Source organism: Nylanderia fulva, unplaced genomic scaffold (assembly GCF_048542155.1).
Source record: "Nylanderia fulva isolate GAGA-0341 unplaced genomic scaffold, ASM4854215v1 Scaffold49, whole genome shotgun sequence".
Taxonomy (NCBI): Eukaryota; Metazoa; Arthropoda; class Insecta; order Hymenoptera; family Formicidae; genus Nylanderia; species Nylanderia fulva.
The window spans coordinates 479,656-500,232 of NW_028190576.1; the positions used below are offsets into that span (position 1 = coordinate 479,656).

At 34.4% G+C, this 20,577-nt stretch overlaps 1 protein-coding gene across 2 annotated transcripts in view; it reads left to right on the top strand.

The window, feature by feature from the left end:
* LOC114940102 (uncharacterized) overlaps positions 1–20,577 on the top strand; it is a 102,595-nt gene that overhangs the window by 74,094 nt on the left and 7,924 nt on the right. For both annotated transcript variants that reach the window (XM_029314611.2, XM_029314610.2), the window contains 4 exons: positions 3,794–4,102; positions 5,014–5,235; positions 6,175–6,395; positions 11,945–12,095. In XM_029314611.2, the coding sequence (XP_029170444.1) occupies positions 3,817–4,102; positions 5,014–5,235; positions 6,175–6,395; positions 11,945–12,095 (880 nt within the window). In that variant the 5' untranslated portion in view covers positions 3,794–3,816. The remainder of the gene's footprint in view (positions 1–3,793; positions 4,103–5,013; positions 5,236–6,174; positions 6,396–11,944; positions 12,096–20,577) is intronic.

Here is a 20,577-nt window from a genome sequence, read left to right on the forward strand (position 1 = left end):
ATTATGTTCGCCATAAATAAAAATTCTGTAATATCGAAATTCGTAAATATCGAATTGAAAACTCCGTACGAGATCATTATATATGAATCAGAAAGAAGTGATGAATCGATAATTTAAAAGAATTTCTCTTTGCTTTTATCAGATTAAAGCGAAGCAGAAAACGAACGACTCACTGACTCGGAATTTACATTACGGGATGCTAAACGCGTCAAGTCTTAAGTGTGAAATTAAGAAATGACGCATGTATCGAATCTGTCAAAGCGACAGGTATTTTCACAAGTGGAACCGCGCGTTCAATCAATCAATCTTCAATCATTAATCGAAGATTTTTATTATTGCACCGATTATCGCATATTGACATTGCAATTCGTTATCATTTCTCTCGAATTTGTTACGTATTGAAGATTGTGAAAATATCATCAGTTAGCATTCGCTGTTAAAGATATTTATTGTATCTGCAAAACGATGATCGAATGCTAACACTCGAAAAAATATCTGCGATTAAATATATTTCTTATAGACATGTATTTACTTTTTCTTCCTTTTTCTTTAGTTATTTTATCTAATCAACAATAATTAATTGCAATAGTGCATACAGTAAATTGTTGATTAACAATAAATCTAATTATACATATATTTTTGGGGAATTTTTCATTCAAGAATAATGTTTTTAATGTTTCTGCTTGGCATCATTGCAAAATTAGAAATGTATCGGAAAATCGGCTTGCGACATTTATGATTTATTCTTATACATACAACAAACAAGGCATAGTTCTGTAGACAATGTGATGCATGGGCGATAACAACGCAGAAATGCAAAACGCGTGTTATGTATTGTGTGTGTGTGTGCGTGTCTGTGTGTGTGATATCGTTAAATTATTCCTACTTGTCAAAATATATCTGTCTAATCCAGATCTTAAATTTTCCATACAAAACATTGTAAAACTTCCTAAGTATATCGAAAAAAGTTGTAGGCTTTTAAATCTGCATTCTTCTTTGTTTCTGTAAAATCTCTTTAGCATAATTGTATGTACTTGTATATACTCTTATATAATTGTGTATATTACTCTTTTAGCAAATCCACTTCCTATCTTTTAAATTATAATTTTGGTGTCCTATAATTTTAATTTATTTCTATTAACATATAACTCAATATTTTCAATATATCTCTCATGGAGCTTTAGGAAATCAATAAATCTTATTGATAATTTATTTAAATCTATTTCTCAATTAATAATTTTTTACCATTTTATTTTGCAATAGTTGTTATTAAATTCAAGATGAAAATTAATTTATTTGATTTATTCTCTATTCTCTACGTTTGTTAAAATCATTATTTAACGCGTTTACTAAAGAATTATGATCTTTATCAGTTGCATTTTTTCTATGTTGACTACATCATGCTCGTTTCCCCTTTTTTAATTCACTTTCCTAAATCGATAAAATAATTTATATTTGCAATAAACATCCTTTGACGATTGGCAGAAAAGTGCATCGTGCACTGCTATATCTATGGTAACGTAACGTGAGTAATAAATATTCTTCGCTGCCGACGTATGAATTATGTAGGAATGCGGCTCGTACGAACGCATTACAGATTTACTCAAACAACGAGTAGCGGTTATTAGTCGTAGTTTATGCGGACGCGATTCTTATCCATGCAATGGAACCTTGGAGTCAGTGATTTACTTCGTGGGTTATCAACGCTTTCCGACGCATCGTCGTTTCACGCAAAACAGCTATTTCTATTTCCGCTCACGCATCGCGTGGTTTACGAATTATCTACATTGACAAGAAATTGCACTTTGCTGCAATTGCAATTATTTTATAGTTTATCAGATTATTTTAATTCATAATTTATTATGGTTAAACCGGAGTTTTTTTTATTGATGCGTGAATTTATTTATGAATTTAAGAATACGGATTCTCTCTCTGTTATATTATAATGTATTTGTGCTGTGAAGTTAAATTAAGAATAAATTAAAAATGCATTTCATGAAAATTAAAATGTCGAATTTCTAAAAAATAATTTTTTAGAAAAATCATCTTTTTGAACATGTCATACATACAATCTGGAGAAATTCCAAAAAGCTCAACGTCATATAATTGCAATATAATTGCAAAGAGCACAACGAATGCAGCTATGAGGAGCTCATCTGATCGCCAATCGGTGCTCGCTTTCGAAAGCCTTATTCTGTCAAGCTTGCGCTACCGAAAGCGATATTTTATCGTGATTCGTCGCGAGCAAAGTTGTCGAGCAATCACGTCTGTCTGATCTCGCGCGATCAAGATCTTGATCCTCTCTCGTTTCCTCCGTTCAATCTGTCTGTTCATCGCGCACGCACGATTTATAATTCATTCCACTGTGGCCGACAGGCCGTTTGTGATTTCTCCCCCGGCTGCCCTTTCGCGCTTTTTTTTCTACCACCGCGAATCTGATACACGTGAAACACGCCGACGACCGCCGACAATGCATTAAATGCTGTCGAGCATAAACATCCTATATTTATCGGTGCGCAAGATTTTCGTGCGATACGAGGAAACTAGCAGCGGTTTAAATAATCTTCCAACTGAGTAACTATTATGAATATTCATTTTATAAACGCTATTATTTTTCCTATTTTCCCTATTATCAAGCATGACGAGATTGATATGTCCAATGGAGATTTTAATTTTGGGAAAATTGGGCTCTTTGGCATCTTTAAACTTTTAAGATATACATTTTTTGATTTTGATTTGTGCGGATTGTACATTATAATTATAATTAATTATCCTTTCTGATGCTTGAAACGACATGCGAATAAAACATTTAAATCGCGATAAATCTGCTATATATGTATACATATACAAAAAGCAATGCACACATAAAAGCTTATATCGATTGTGATAATTTTTTATTTATGACGTTTTTAATCTCATGCTTATTTATAATGCTATTTTGCACAATATTCTAACGTTCAGAATTATGTCTTACAAATATTTTAAAGCAATAATAACATTTCATTACGAATTAAAAGTAAGAACAAATTCACGCATTTTATTTGGAATAATTTGTATTTACAATTTTTTTTTTGTTAAAAGAGATAAAATAAATTTCGAAGCCACGTATACCTATGTTATATAGCACAGTTCTCATTTCGTAATTTTTTTCAACATAATTAATTGAAACGCAAGCAGAATCATGATTGTGGTTTCGTCCGTAAAAATTTTTCATTCACGTACAGACACATGTGCGATCGACAAAACAATTTTCATTGCTTTGCGATTAGCATCATCAGATTTTATGTATCACGAAAGAATTTGCTCCAAGACTCCATGCATTATTCATTTCTTTGTTAACGGAATGTTTCGTGTATATAATAAACGCACTTGTGAAAAGCAGCCGACTACGCATGTTTTCACACGAGATATAGCTCGTATATCTTATTAAGGTTTCGTGTACTTTTTTTTATTCGGTAACTGTCGACATTAAAATTAAAAGAGCTAATAGATAATACCCTAAACAAAAATTGAAAATCATAATAGCCTATAGTTATAGTTGATGAAAAATATATATAAGTGACATGAATAGTTAAAAATAATGATTAGAAACCATTGTAAAGTTATTATTGTTATAATATTAAATTTCCCTGAAATTTAAATCTAACATAGATATTTGAATCATTTTACATATCGGAATATATTTATAAAAAAAATATGTCATATATTAATTGATTATTAATTTTGCCATTCAGACGCGTGTTTGTGCGTTTTGTACGAATAATAAGCCATGCCTTTTACTTTCTCGTAATAGAAGCGGTACCACGAACTTGGTACATGAAACCGGAACTTCATTGCAATCCCGTTGGAGTTCCGGCGGGCGCCTTGTCACCCCCGGCCACCCTTTCGCCACCGGGTAGCCCAAGCATAATCACGCTGCCATCCTCGCCTTGGAGCCCAGGTATACCGAGGAGCAGTTCGAGCACCATTGCCTCCGCTAATGCACCTTCGGGCCATTGTCAACCCGTCCCCGATCGTTTCAGCGCCTTCACCCTCGTCTCAAATTACAATCCCGATTTGAGACTGCAAAATCTACCACTCAGCGCTACCGTTGCCGCGCGAGGTAAGCCGCGAGATTCATTAGGTTGCAACTTGCCAAAACGATGCAAAGGAATAGAGATAGTTATAATACGGGATAGTTATATGACGAGAAAAATGAAAAAAAAATATACAGTACCCTCCATAAGTTTGGAAACACCTTACATTTTACAGTTGAACAATCGTACGGCAGCGAACTGTGTAGATTTTTTTGTACGTATCAATAAATCGTAAAATATTTAAATGACATTTTTATTTATGACAGATCGCTGCCATGCGATTGTTTAACTGTAAGATGTAAAGTGTTTCCAAATTTGTGAAGAGTGCAGTATGCAATAAATAACAAATGTCAATTTATAAGACTGTTTTTTGTTGTCACGATTAATAATATTTCAAATAATATACTGATAAAAAACATCCCATTAGGTTTATATTCTTGCATGTTACGAATGTTACGAATCTAATTAAAGAATATTTCTTTAGAGAATTTTTCTCTTAAATTAAGAGGATCCTTTTGACAGATCTGTCCAGATTTTTATATATTCTTGCATGTTACGAATCTAATTAAAGAATATTTCTTTAGAGAATTTTTCTCTTAAATTAAGAGGATCCTTTTGACAGATCTGTCCAGATTTTTTGTATGAATAAAACATAAAATAAACGTAAAATATTTAAACGACATTATTATTTATAACAGATCGCCGCCATGCAATTCTTTAACTGTAAAATGTAAGGTCTTTCCAAACTTATGGAGGATACTGTATACCGAATATTACCATTAATTACGCTCATACGCCTTTGAAATATTTTATCTAAATTGTTCTCTGGTCTTCTTCTCTCAATTTCACGCTAAACGGAAGATAAAGTAATTTGTAAATTTAGTGCGAGAATTATACCGCGTTTCTTTAACACGATTATCTTTATTGTCTCATTCAGATATGCGGTGCGGACTGATGTACGGCGGATACGGAGCATCCGGAGGTGCCTGGTGGGCTCGTCACATGGGCCTGTTGCTGCCACATTCTTTGCTCCCGCCTACAAGAATCCCGTCCCAACAAACGACACCGGTCACAAATTGCTCGCCCATTCATCCAGAACCTCTCAGTCCGGCGCGTCCCGGATCGCCGCGAAGATGCACGCCGGAGAAAGCCAAATTCGGTGAGAATTTAATGTTTTTTTTTTTCAGTAAATCTCTAGATTAAATGTTCATTTGATACCAAAAGCTCTTGCGAAAAAATGATATAATTATCTAAGTAACTATACAGATCGTGCAAAATGCATTTAATATCAATTTTAATTATTTTTAAACAGTTCTCTGAATAATAATTTATATTTATCTCGATATTGCTGGATTTATCAATCAAGAATTTTTTGATTATTTTATGTATTATGTAAGATAATTAAATTAATATTATATATGATATTTTAAGAAATACAAAGAAAAAATATGAATATATTAATTATATAATTGAGCAACTTTGACACGGTCTATTTGATAATGATTAAATTTAGAAGGATAAAATCTATAAAATTGACTTTATCCGTTTTGTTTCGATAAACTTCTTTAGAGCGTTTGAAGTGTCTTTTTAAAAAAGTAGAACAGCTAACGAGTAATTATCGGTAAGTGGGTGCTATCGATCGATCAACGTTGTCACACGGGACACCATTTATAACTGCTCGATTTTGCTGCACGGATACTAATTACAATAAATTAATTTCTATCTCCTATATGTGCATATATACATATATACGATGTGCAGAAACTATAAAATTTTCCCATCAAATGATGCAACAAAATTATTCAATTATAAATTAATTATCTCTCTTTCTCGATATCGTGATGTTTTAGCGATAATAAATTCTTATCTCTTTCATATGTATTATCCATATTAACAATTATATTCAGAATGAAGAAAAATGTACACGCGAGCATGTAATTTTTTATCTGCATTAATTTGAAACAAATAACACTATACGATTTAGTAATACTATTTGTATCATATGCAAATCATAATTATGCACATATTGGAAGTAAAGAAGTCTGTTCGAAACACAAGAGCCTAAATGACGAAACAGACGGACGGCTTTTCGTTTCAGAAGAGGAAGTGCCATTGAACCTCAGCACGAAACCGAGCGACGTCTCATCGAATATCGGCAACAGGAAAAGTGAAATCTGGTCACCGGGTTCGGTGTGCGAGAGAGAGGCCAGGGAAACGAGAGCACCGTCCTCCAGGAGTCCGTCCTCGACCCCTATAATTACGCGGCAAATTCATCACTCGCCGCTTACTCCGCCTTCCTCGACGGAAAGAACTTTTCAAGTGAGTGTTAATATATTGTATCTCCCTTTATCTCATCCTGCATTTTATCTCGCGAACCTCCAGAATCGTTCAAGTTGTTTATTCCGAGAACGAATGACTCAATATCGCGTGTGACATGAAATGACATTTCAAATAATCCAAAGCGGTTTATCAGAAATTTTAACATTGCGTGATATTACGCTCTTTTCGAAAAAATGTCTTTTCAATGTGTCTCGATAAAACTTCATCTCGCATTATCTACTCGCAATAGAAAAAAAAACATCCTGATTTTATTAAGAAGCTTCGATTTTCCCGCACAGGGCTTGTATCGATTTATCGTCTGATCGGTTCTAAATAACGCATGGCCGATATTACTTATCGACAGTAATTGGTCCCGTTTTAGCAACTCTTCCTTGTACTTTTCTTTTATATATTTTAGGGTCTTGATGCGATCTATTTTCGATAATCTAATGATACATACATAACGATATCCTAAAAATAATTTATAATCTCAACTGATTAATTTTAGAAGTCTGTTGATATTAAATAGAATAGATATCGGTTTGTTATGGGTTTATTTCTGTCTCGCTATTAACAAGTTATTTTATTGTATTTTAACGAACATAATGTATATATATAGGGTACTTATATTTACATATAAATACCCTACATATAGGGGTATTTATATTTAATAAGCATACTCTAGGCTCTTTATATAAGACACTGTCCTATAAAAATGCAATGCTTTATAAAGAGGTTTTAAATTTTTTAATTAAATGATTGATAAATGATTGTAAAAAATAAGAGATTTGTGATAGCTATTTTGATAATTAATTCTTAGATGCACTATAAACAGTATTGTTAATGACGAATATCTAAAACTAATACGATACATAATAAAATATATAATATGCAAGATAAAATTAAAAGTTCTTTTATCAATCGTATTTTTAGTCATTAGCTCATACATAAATTACCTACTAATAATTCTTTTATAAGCAAAGACAAGAACGTTATTATTCTTGGCCGAATTAATAGTTTACGAGGTGAGCTTCTCAGAACGTGACAGCTTTTGAAAAAGGTCGTTGATGATCGATATGTGGAACTTGTTTTTTTTTTCTTTTTTTTTTTTTTACAAGTCACGGCGGGATAAGTGTTCTTCGCCAATCTGATAGCCAAGCCACGTTGATTTCCTTGAAAATCGATATTTTTTTACCGCCAACAAAAGAAGTGGTTTGTTTCAGGCGATAACTACCGTACGCATTATACAATCTATTTACCACCCAAGCTTAATTCCAATTATAACAGCTAATTCGATTTTTTTACGACCGAAATATCTTGCATATATGGTAGCAACAATCATAAAATATATTATCTCGGAAAAGGCTCACCGCGTATCATTCTCCATGCAGTTGCAAGAGAAATACATGTCGGTGTCAAATGCTTACGCTCAAATGAGATGTCATCATTAACCATCACGCATCTGTTACAACGTAAGCACATCTTAATTAACATAACGAAGTTATCTTGACGAACGAGTCGTCGAAAAAAAAAAAAAAGAAACTGCTTTCGCTCATCTTCAGCCTACTTCATCACGACTCGATGTCACGACTTCTTCATACGCACAGATAAAGAGAGAGAAAGAAAGAAGAGAGAGAGAGAGAGAGAAAAAAAAGAAAGAGAAAGAGAACGACCAGCGTTTTACATATATATCGAGTGAAAACCGGTCAATCTCCGTTCCAGAAAAAAATCACACAGCGATATATACACGGAGTCACGCGATACGAATTTCTTCGGGGCGCGTAAGTACCCTTAAGTACGTTGGGGCGAAGAAACGGGTCAAACGTTTGACGAATATCGGACCTCGATACAAAAGACCTCGCCGCAATTACGTGTGATTGAATGGAAGTAGAGAAACTCGCCTCGGTCGTGGTTTTACGTCCACGACACGTAACCATAACCCGACATATTAGGATATGTAGGCCGCATACATGTACGTGCGCACACATATGTATGTATGTAAACAGGTACGAGGTTTTTGTGTAAAAATTCTTGCTGCTAAATTCTTGCTGCTCTCTCTCTCTCCCTCTACTTGGTCTTTCTTTTTTATTACTGCAAAGTGGACTTACTGTGTTCCGCAATTAAACGAGACCTTCAATCTTGAAATAAAATATGAAGATAATCGCATTCTGAGATTTATATGATTTTTGTAATGTTATTTACAATGCATTTCTGTTTATGATTTGCTCATAGAAGGTAATGAAAGTATCGTTACAGAAATTACATATAAATCAATATCAATATTAGAAAGAGAATCGTAACAAATATTTGAAATGGAGATTATAATTTAATAATAAGAGAGAGATAGAAAAATTCATCTTGCATCAATATAAATGCAATAAGTGCATTATAATGAGAAAAATATAATTCGAAAACTTTGTTTTATATACAACATATGCATCAATGAATTACTTCCGATAGATGTGATGTTTTCTTATTTATAATTATTTTTTACAAAAGTCGCGAAATTAAGTATGATTCTTAATAAATTAAAGAGAATTACGATTATCCAAATTCACACATTTAAATGACAGATCTCAGTTTTCCTAAGCAGATCTTCTTATACTAGATTCTCCTAATAAATTAAATTTGGAAAATTTTCAGTAACGCAAAACTCCTCTCGTAAAATTCTGACAGTTTTTCTGCGGTATATAAATAATTGACCCGTGGGAAGCTACAGCCTCCTTCATTTAATCCATTCCTTCGTCGACAAACGGCAGATGTTCCGGGTGGAGAAAAAGAGCCGGACAAAAGAGCGGGCGCAAGTGATTAACGGTAATTACGCGATTTCGAGCAGCGCGAATCGCGAGGAGCGCAGAAACTTAAAGGACGCCCGAGGAACCGAAGAGAGACGCGGCCGGACGACTCGGAACTCTCTCTCGCGGCTTTGTTTCCGATCGCTGCACCGGAAGCAGACGCTTTCGTGCGGTGACAATGGCGGTACCGCCTCGTCGTCTCCGCTCGGTCTCCGCTCGTCTTATCCTTCCCTGTCTTTTCCGCCGTCTTTCCTTCGCGATCTCTCAATAGACGTTCCGCCGGTGCTTATTAACGAGAAACTCCACCCATCTCCTCAACGCCGCTTGCTTTCCTTTCCCTCGAATCCGCGAACGGGACGACGCGTCCCATCGCGTTGTTGACCGTTTCGAGACCGTATCTTGCCAGATGGACGACGGAGAGCAATTAAGAATGACAATTGTTAAGCGTGGGAGTCGTTACTGTGTCGTAACTGGTGTACTGCTATCCATATACTGTGTGATGAGAGACCAATTACAGTTAAATGGTACAGGGTTTTTAAATATTCCTTCGTCTTAATTTACTCCGAGCTCTTTAATTACCTGTCATGAAAAAAGCTAAATTTGAACTACAGATTATTCCTTCAGATATTATTCGCATTCGCGAATACAAAAATAATTTGAACTAGCATTTGGCAATTTTTTAGAAGAGCAAAGTAGTATTAATGATTGCTTATCAGCCGCACATAATTATTACTCCAGCTGTTTTCAATCCCGTCGTGATGAAAATAAAAATTCATGACTATGGCCAAACGGGCGATGAGAGATCATGTATTTAATTACAGTTAAATGGTATAGGATTTTAAATATTCCTTCGTCTTACTTTACTCCGAGCTTTTTAATTACCTATCATGAAAAAAAAAATTAAATTTAAACTACAGATTATTCCTTCAGATATTATTCGCATTCGCGAATACAAAAATAATTTGAACTAGCATTTGGCAATTTTTTAGAAGAGCAAAGTAGTATTAATGATTGCTTATCAGCCGCACATAATTATTACTCCAGCTGTTTTCAATCCCGTCGTGATGAAAATAAAAATTCATGACTATGGCCAAACGGGCAATGAGAGATCATGTATTTAATTACAGTTAAATGGTATAGGATTTTAAATATTCCTTCGTCTTACTTTACTCCGAGCTTTTTAATTACCTATCATGAAAAAAAAATTAAATTTAAACTACAGATTATTCCTTCAGATATTATTCGCATTCGCGAATACAAAAATAATTTGAACTAGCATTTGGCAATTTTTTAGAAGAGCAAAGTAGTATTAATGATTGCTTATCAGCCGCACATAATTATTACTCCAGCTGTTTTCAATCCCGTCGTGATGAAAACAAAAATTCATGACTATGGCCAAACGGGCGATGAGAGATCATGTATTTAATTACAGTTAAATGGTATAGGATTTTAAATATTCCTTCGTCTTACTTTACTCCGAGCTCTTTAATTACCTGTCATGAAAAAAGCTAAATTTGAACTACAGATTATTCCTTCAGATATTATTCGCATTCGCGAATACAAAAATAATTTGAACTAGCATTTGGCAATTTTTTAGAAGAGCAAAGTAGTACTAATGATCGCAAATCAGCCGCGCATAATTATTGCTCCAGTTCTTTTCAATCCCGTCGTGATTGATGATGAAAATAAAAATGGTCGACTATGGCCAAACGGGCCGAATGTGTCGCGTGAAGATAAGTCGCTCTTCCCCATATTATTGATCGCGACAAACGTGAATCATGCGTACTTGCACTCGCGTATTCGCGCGCGCGTCCGCGCGTAATAATATTCCGTATATTCATATGCCGTATACATATATTGTCAGCCTGGACACGCATCGAACCGCGCTGCCGGGACATTGTGACGACTGGCGCCCGTGTGACAATGAGCTAAAGAAGAAAGAGAAAGAGAGAACGAGCGAGAGAAAGAGAGAGAAAGGGAGAGCACACGACGCTTCGTAAGCACACACAGGTGTGATCGGCCCCGACGTCCAGCGTCTCCCTCATCATCTGCATTCATCCCTTCTTACGCGTCCGCGCTTGAAAAGCAAGAGACTTTATGGCGTTAGAGAAATAATGAAGACTCTCGGAATGTAATATATTTTACGGAGGACTCTCGGAATGTAATATATTTTACGATTATAAATGTGAGAAAAAGAAACAAGTTCCGAACAAAGATTTTTGGAAATCAAAAAGAGCATACATATAAATTATTTTTAGATCCTTTTTCTATAATAGATAAACTTGGCGAATTTTGGAGAAAAAATATAATTGTAAAAATTGAAAAAATCCATCAATTTTCTTATTGTTAGTAATAACGATATAATAATGTATATTATATGATGTAGATTTCACGATCGCAAGATTGAGAAGGCATAATTGCAGAAAAAAGTTTCTCGAAAGGGGAATAATCAATATCGCGTGTGATGTGCGGGAACATGAGCTGTCTAAAAGGAATTGATAAATTAGCTGCTTAACGGTTAGAGAGAAAGAGAGAGAGAATTTATTTGAGAGGCGATAGTGATTTGTCAGAAAAGGAAATTTCTATTGAACAGCAGAATGAAAATAACTCTAGACACTCGCGAAATCGGCAAAATAAGAAATGATAATCAAAGTCAAAAACTAATAGATAATTAATACATATTTCTTTACCAAACAAACAAGATATGTAATAAGGTATTTATGTAAATCACTTGCTTTTTGTTTGTTATAATAGTGTAAGCAGTGCGGTAAAGCCTTCAAACGGTCAAGCACACTCAGCACTCATTTGCTGATTCATTCTGACACGAGGCCTTATCCCTGTCAATATTGTGGCAAAAGGTTTCATCAGAAGTCGGATATGAAGAAGCACACCTACATCCATACCGGTGAGTTTCAATACATTCAATATCTTTTAATTTTTAATCACGATTAATCATATAGCAAGTTGTAAAAGCTGTTTATTACTTGATCAGTTTCATCGCAAGAATCTCCTTATTTCATTATTCGCGTTGAATTGAAATCCTAACTCCACGCGTGTTCATAAATTTATTAGAACGCCTTCTACGATGTCACGTTTTATACATATGCAGCAAGTGGGAAGAACTCATCATTACATACATTAATATTCGATAGATAAATTCTATTTATATGAAAAACATTAAATTTACTATGAAAAAAAGATTCTAGATTTAATTTAAAAATACAATAATGAATTGTTTGCATATTAAATTATTAATATGTTTTATTAGTACACGGACTGTGCTTAAAAAATAAATGAGAAAGAATATATACGATGAGTATAGTCGATATTATATATACTTGCATTTTATATTTATAGTAAAATAATCGCATCGTTCATACGATGCGTGCGAAATAATTTTGACTTGAAAATAGAGAACGGAGGTTTATGTGATTGCCCTAAATATTTGATATAATACATAAAGTCTCAGAAACACAACACGCTTCTTCGATCTCTTTGTCATCACTTTCAACCTGTAAAGAGAGATCGTAATATGCCAACCGGACAAGGCGGGCAACCATATGACAAAGTTTCGGCATACGAGACTGTTGCGTGTGTATCGATAATTGCAATCGTTGGTAACAAGCCTCCACTTTATATATATCTAATTTTTACGTTGCGGCTATACTCGTGCAACTCAAGTTTTGTCCTCGGAATTACAGCTTGTCGCATGTTTCTCCCTTAAACTTCTTCTTTCTCCTCGACCAAATGTTGCTGCTGCATATCACCGATCGATACCTACAATTGTTAGTAACGAGTCTTTCTCCTTAGTTTCTATACTTTGGACGGAAGACTCAAGCGCGCGAATAGTTAAAAATAGACTCGATAACAGGACAGCGCGACATCAAACTATTGAAGTAGTTAATCGACTTCCAACACTATACTCTACCGTCAACGATGTTTTCTATTAGGGTTTTAATTAGACAAGTACTTTTCTGAAGACAGATTGTAAAATTATTTATTTATCGTCATTATATAACCATGGCTTCAACCTTTTGCATTCATAATAATTTGAATTCAGTATAGCAATCTAGACAATTTAGCAAAATATACAAGTGAAAAAAATTAATTTAATTTTGTTACTCTATTTTATGAGCTGCAATTTAATATTTTCTTATTTTCTTATCACATTTTGTCATATAGCTCCAACTGTATATCCTTCACGATACTTGATAAAAAATGCGCGATCGAGTCTTTGACGGGTAGTTTCGGAATTATTTATAAAGACTCTGTATCTTGTTGCCATCATGGTAAGCTACTTTGTATATTATTCAGACTATTGGTGTCCTGTGATCGGCGAAATGTTCGAACACAAGGCGCGCATCGTGAAACGAAGACGAGAAGAATTTATTTTCTTATAGTTTCTGAGAAGCGTTGAATAAGGTTCATGAACTTTAATAATTTCTTAAATAGAATATATGTAATTTAATAATGTCTCCCTAACATTTCAAAAATAACGTACATGAGAAGCAAGAAATCTGTCATTGTATTAATAATCATTTTAATTATTCACAAACTCCATAATTTCATGAAATAAAATTGATTGAGTTAATAGAGAGTTTATATTTATATGACATATCGATTTTACAATCACATATTAAAAATATTTGTTAGTACATGTACACAAAAATATTATACTCAAATATTTGAACAAATTAAAATACTTGGCTAATCAAATATCCTCTCCACACATTGTAAATAAAGATATTAATTTAATTAATATTTCAAGACATCATTAAATGCCGCTGGATTCATTAAGCGTAATAAGCTTCGTGCATTATTCGCAGAGTGGACTTATAAAAAGTTGCATTTGCTTGATGCGCGTTATCGCACAAATGAGATTGCGTTGTAATGCGCATTTATTCGATTTAACGTGACGGAGAGCGGAGAGAGACTTGTGACCGCACCTTTATATCGATGCATGCATTTAAACGCGACCTGCGGTGCATCTTCAATAGGGTGTCCGCATGAATGTCGCACCCACGTCTCTATGCGACTGACCCTTTTCGCATATGAAAGAATCACGCAGAGGGTATATACGCGACACCAAGAATCGATATCACGCCATCGTGCACTTTAGATAGGAAGGGGAAATAAAAGAGAAATAGTAATATCAATCTAAAGCTTTGGACATATTTTGTTATGCCTAACAAAGGTTCTCAAAGAGAATCTTAAACAGATCTTCAGGAATCTTGTTCGTTGTAATTAATGATACTAGTTTCTCGAAAATAAATTAATTACACAATTTTGTCTTATAATAATTCGTTTATGGAGATCAATTATTAGTGACATATACTTTTAATGTCATCATGAAAGAATATGAAAAAAATCACTCTTTAATATCTGAATATGCAAAATAGACAATAGTATTTTTTCGTCGACAGTGGTGACAATTATCCTTTCACAATATAAAAGCCAGAAAAAAAGTGGATTGGCATGCAATCAGATTAGCTTCGGATTTGATTTATTCGAGGTTTGTCGCCGCGAGAGACCGAAATGCGAACACGCACTTTGCCCACAATAAATATATCGGCAGATCATCAGGCTGTTTTGTATGGAAATCGTGTCTCGTCACGCACACGCAAACGGTTATTTTTCTTTCTTTCGCCAAACAGAATCACTCAAAGCAGAAATTTGCCCACTATATAACAAATGGCAAAAGTCGTTACTAACTATTGTCAATATAACTGTCACAAAACATTGTTCTACTTTAATTTTCCCTTTAAGTGATGAAACTTTGAGAAATATTTCAAGATTCAAAATTTTGTTATGTTTCTTCCATATTATTAAATATAATAATCATTAAAAAATAATATTTTTTTTGATGGATTAAAAGTTTAAGTTGTCCTTTAAATAATGTAAAATAAAAAAAAAGAAATGATTTAATTTAATAATGACGTGAAAATTTAGTATGCATTTAATGAAATCGGATGTTGACTTTTCAAATGCAATGCAAGATTATAAAATAATATAAGATTTATTTATTTTTGTGAATTATTTGCAACGTCAGAAGTGGCTTCTAAGCGAGTTGTTGCCACACACAATAAAAACATAATCTAGACGGGAAATGCATTTGTTCAACGCCGTGTATTAAAAAGTGATTGTATGTATATATTCCCGCACAACTTCAATATCTAGTATACCTAACGAAGCCACAATCGCAACACGATTTTCTCAATAATTCAAAGCAGCTTATTATCGGCAATTTCTCGAGAAGAAAATAACTGTGTTTACTAAATTCTAAAAACAATTTTTTCATAGAAAAATATAGATTTTATATATTCTATTTTCCATATCTGATACAATACCAGGATTTATTATTGCCAAGAAAAACTGAGAATTCTTGGCGTATATTTCAATATTTAAAATCATACATGTAGCCCCACATGTCTTTTCTCTAGCTAGAGTAATAGTTTAACAAAATCTTCCTTTCCAACAAGAAAATGAAAACGTGATTAAATTATATTGTGTATACAATGTTTCGATTGCCGTGCTTATTATTATAAATATAAACTATTTGTACAATCATTTAATTATAAAACAATAATCCTAATGAAGAAACAATTAATCGAAAATTTGGGCGATTGAACATACACATTAAGCCGTCCAATAAATCAAATCTCACGGATGTATGCATAATATCAAATGACCGATCCAACCCCAGTGTGTATTGCCTGTGTATCCAATCGTGCGTTTTTCTTAAACTAACTATCCCCGTAATAAAAGCGGGACATGAAAGAAAGCGATTCGATCGAGAGCGATAGAGACATGTTTTAATAGCGATTTAATCAGCTGCCTCGGCCACGTTTTCTCGTGGAAACGACCGGAAGGAGCGCATGTACGATGGGAAACGGTCTGTTTGTCGCGCGCTAAGCGAGTTTCCGGCACGACACGTGCCCGACACGAGTCGTTCGTGGGGCCTGCGTGTCTCGCGCTAATTAGCGACTAAGGGAACGAGCCGCCGTCGTCGTCGTCGTCGTCGGCGGCGGCGTCGTCGTGGGTTAAGAGTTACAAGAGAAAGGGAGTGTAACACCCTCGAAGAACTCGCTCTAGCCACTTTGTGCTTTCTATGTCTTTTCACGAGGGGTGAGCGTAATGCGAATTTAATCGACCTTCTCTAAGCGGTAACTTTTCGCTCTCTCGCATCGCGTAATGACGGACAGCCGCAATCGAAATATTCGAGATTTATGTATTAATTGAAAGGCGATCGTTTAAGAAGGTACAAATAATATAGATTTGGTTAAATCAATTAAATTAATAATAAAATCTTTTGTGAATAATTAATAGGGTAAACGTGACATTTCAAGACACAATACATCGTTTCGAATTGATCGCAATTTTGCGCGCGATTTAATAATTGCGTTTAATCATTTGTAAGGATTTAACTCATATTGGCTATTATATTTTTTATTTATAACTCTTAATATTGCTGTTGCACGTTCGTTATATATTTCTTTTTGTAAAGTCGATCATCTCTAACTATCAATTATTCAAACTGCGGAGGTAAATTAACGATCACATATATGTTTTTGTGTTACATAATATGGAGCGCATAAGTAGATATCGTATATATGTGTGGAAAAAGTATACACTTAACATTTACAATTTTATATAATATATTTTAAAATTGAACACTTAAAATCATTAATATGGGGAAATTCTCGATATTTACAGTAATTTTCAGAAGAGCTCGCGCATGTTTCTTGATGCGTTATCAAGTAATCTCCTTGAAATATATAATTGCAAGTGATAATAAGATTATTAAAACAATTATACATTGCTATTATAAATGCAATGTATGGTTTAAACTGACCAAAGCGTAACATTTCTCATACACATAGTCACATTTAAAATAGTTATATTTAATATTTATAATTATAGTTATATTTTAATATAATTATATTATGTTAGGAATATTATATAGAATATTGTATGTAATCAAGTAAAATAAAATTGCTCGGTAAAAATTTTTTTATTCTACGCTAAAGTTGAACACATAAAAATAAATTCGAGGATAACAACGCAGACGTTCAAAATGTCCTTGTCTTTAAAGGCGAAATTTGGTACATCTGCGTTATTTTCTTTCCATTTATTTTTTTATAGTGGTGTATTATAGTATTGTAGTTGTCAATAATAATGTTCGCATGTGCGTGGAAATTTTTCTCTATCTTTTCTTTCTCATAAAAGAGGACATTGTGTTATCATTAAGTTTTTTTTAGAAAAAGTGCACTATAGCTTCAATCATTCAAGCAATACTTCTATAGTCTTACCTAATATGTGTCATTATAATGGTATTTTTTATGTAAAGAATATAAAGATTCGAAGATATTTCAATTTCGATGAATGTTCGACAAAGACGAATATTTTCTTGAAAAAGAAAATGCCCTAGCTTCAATTTTTCTAAGTGTAATGTTTCAATAATCTCTCTTAATGCGCCAGAACAATGTCTCTAATTCAAAGAATAAAGATTCAACGATATTCACCGACAAAGTTTTCCGCGACGAAAGTGTATCCTATAAATAATTCCTAGACGGAATACGCACCTAAGTCTCATTGTCGCTATCGTGCGGTGTGTTTCTTAGGGTAGAGACGTTGCTGCTGCAATTTGATTTCTTGCATAATTGACGATCACACTTATCACGATTACTATGTCTCCACTCACGGATATATTTCTCGCGAAATGTAAAAAAAATATAAACTATGTCCAAGATATATTTGTCTGTACAATAAATTAGTTTGATTTTGTTAAATTTTAATCATTTCGAACTTTCAACATATTTTGGTAAACAATTTTCAATTGATTTAAAAATTGTTTTTTCTTTAATATTCGAAGAAAAGCATTAAACACTAATTATAAGATTTCCAGAAATAAAGCTGCGACAATCTAGAAAATTACGAAGAACGATTATTATTATTGTACTTTTCTCATCCAATGCTCGGTTTTTTCCGAATATAAGAATATATTCTCGCAATCGCAGAAAAAGTTGGAGTAACATTTATTTATGCGGTGAAAGGTACTTATTGATCAATCAATTATCATCGCGCGATCGGTTTATCGGCGAATCGAAGACAGCATTACTGTCAATGATTCACTCTGAGACGTCTGAATATGCGTCCGCGCACTATAATACAGAGCATACATATATACTTGCATAATGCACTTCGTGTCGTCGCAACAAAATTATTCATCGCGCGGGGATGCAACCCCGTCATCTATAATTCAACGCATATCGACATAATCGGGCCAAGATGACGGTCATTGACGAAAAAAAAAAAAAAGAATGTTACCTCTCGCGCAAAACACTTTGCGCACACTTTTGCCATTATCAAAGCACACTTTTACTCGGCAATTTAGATTCGTCCGTCGGACTTTTCCTATCGAACCAATCGATCATGCGACAGGGTCTCTCTCTCGTTCTTCACCCCTAGCTTGAAAGGGACAAGGAAAAGAGGAGAGTACGGGAATAAGTCGGGTTACGATGATCGCTTCCGGCGATCGACCTGGAGAAACAACTTTTTCCGCATACCAGACAGCAATTGGCAGAAAAAATATACCCGATCGCTCGGCGACTGCACATTTCCGGACACGAACTTTCGCTTATGCAGGCATTCAACGGATAATGCGCTCGGAGAATAGTGCGTATCCCTGTACCTCATCATTCGCTCAAACAACCTTCGTGAGCGCTCTGAAAGAGTAATCGTGGCGAATACGCGGGTATCAAGCGAAATGGTATGTTGTATCCGGCAAATTGTGCTGACAAACGCTATGATTCTCGCGACGCTTTATCGAGAGCCCTGGGCGAGCCTGGGGAAAAACAAAGAAAGGGGCGTTTGGTGGGTTTTGACAAAACTTTACTTCGATCATCGTATCATTCCTATCATTTTATCGGTATACGTTCATTGTACTATGCCGAAGATTTTGTTCCTCGCCGACGAATCATTTCAACGTTCAAAAAAACGAACCGTGTTTTAGTAAATTGTATTTTGCACATGGAAAAAAATTAGCTACCGCATGTAGCTAAATTTTAACTGTCCTACATTACACATGAAATTTAATTATCATGCTACAATAGCTAATATTTTTTAGCTCTAGAATTCCCCGTTAAACTATATCTAAAAAATATGATAGTTATACCTAAAATTTAAGTTGTAACACACACTGTAAAAAAATATGTAATATATTACACAAAAATATATAAAATTACATAAATAATATGTGTAAAATTACACAATAAATAATAGAAATATTTACCTCTTCATTATTTATCATGTAATTTTGCATTTATTATTTATGTAATTTTACATATTTTTTTTTTTACAGTGCAGAGACAGCTAAAATTCAGCTAGGATGGGTGGCTAATTTCTATTTTCCGTGCGCAAGAAATTATCTTTTCAGAAAACTCTGAATTAAGACAGTTCAGACATTGGTTTATGCATTGTCTAAAATCGTCGACTATCAAATATCCCTTTGATGAGCCTGAAACGTTTCACCACCGCGAAAAATCCGCACAAAATCGATTCTTTCTCTCTCCTTCTCTATCTCTCGCTTTCTCCCTCTCTTTTTCTCTGTCATCGCAGTCGATACCGCCGCTATTACATCATGTTCGTTAAAAGAGACGGACCTGCATAATTAAGGAGACACGCTCCGCCGCTGTATGCGTAACACACGGATGCGTATACGCGCGCACACACACAGAGAAGCGCGCTATCCGCTCCTATCATTATAATCGGCCGCGAAGCAAACGTTTCAACCGGTAAATATTTAAGTCGACCGGTAAGGGGCCGGTAATGAGAGTCGAGATGGATCGATAGACGTAGTACATAGGATGAGGTGTATACGCACGTCCGTATGGGTCGCTGACACTCTCGATAAATATTGTCCGCGCGAATCGTACCTTATTTCTTCCCAGCGCGGCGAGTTCGTGTGCGAGAGAGATGATATCGTCGCGGAGAAATTAAAAAGTCTAAGGCAAACATCGCGCTGTCATACTTCTCTCTCCTTCCTTCTCGCGAGACACTCTTCCCTCAAATGAATATAAAAATGGGCTTCGTTAATGTTGCTTTTGGAAAGACAAATTTACGAAGGCAAATGTGATTTATAATCGTCGCTTCGATCCGAATGTTATAGTCTTTCTTCGAATGAATTAATTATAATCAGTTGAGGCATTATGTTGTTTCTAATGTTACTTTCATCAAATTCTGTTGGCTTTAATTCCACAAAGTGTTCACCAAGTCACAACAAAATCATGTGGGCCACGAAAGTTTCCAAATTATGTCAGTGCAAAACTCTTAATGGATTTCTTAATTGAAACTTGCGATCGACATTTTATGTGGAGGATATACGATAT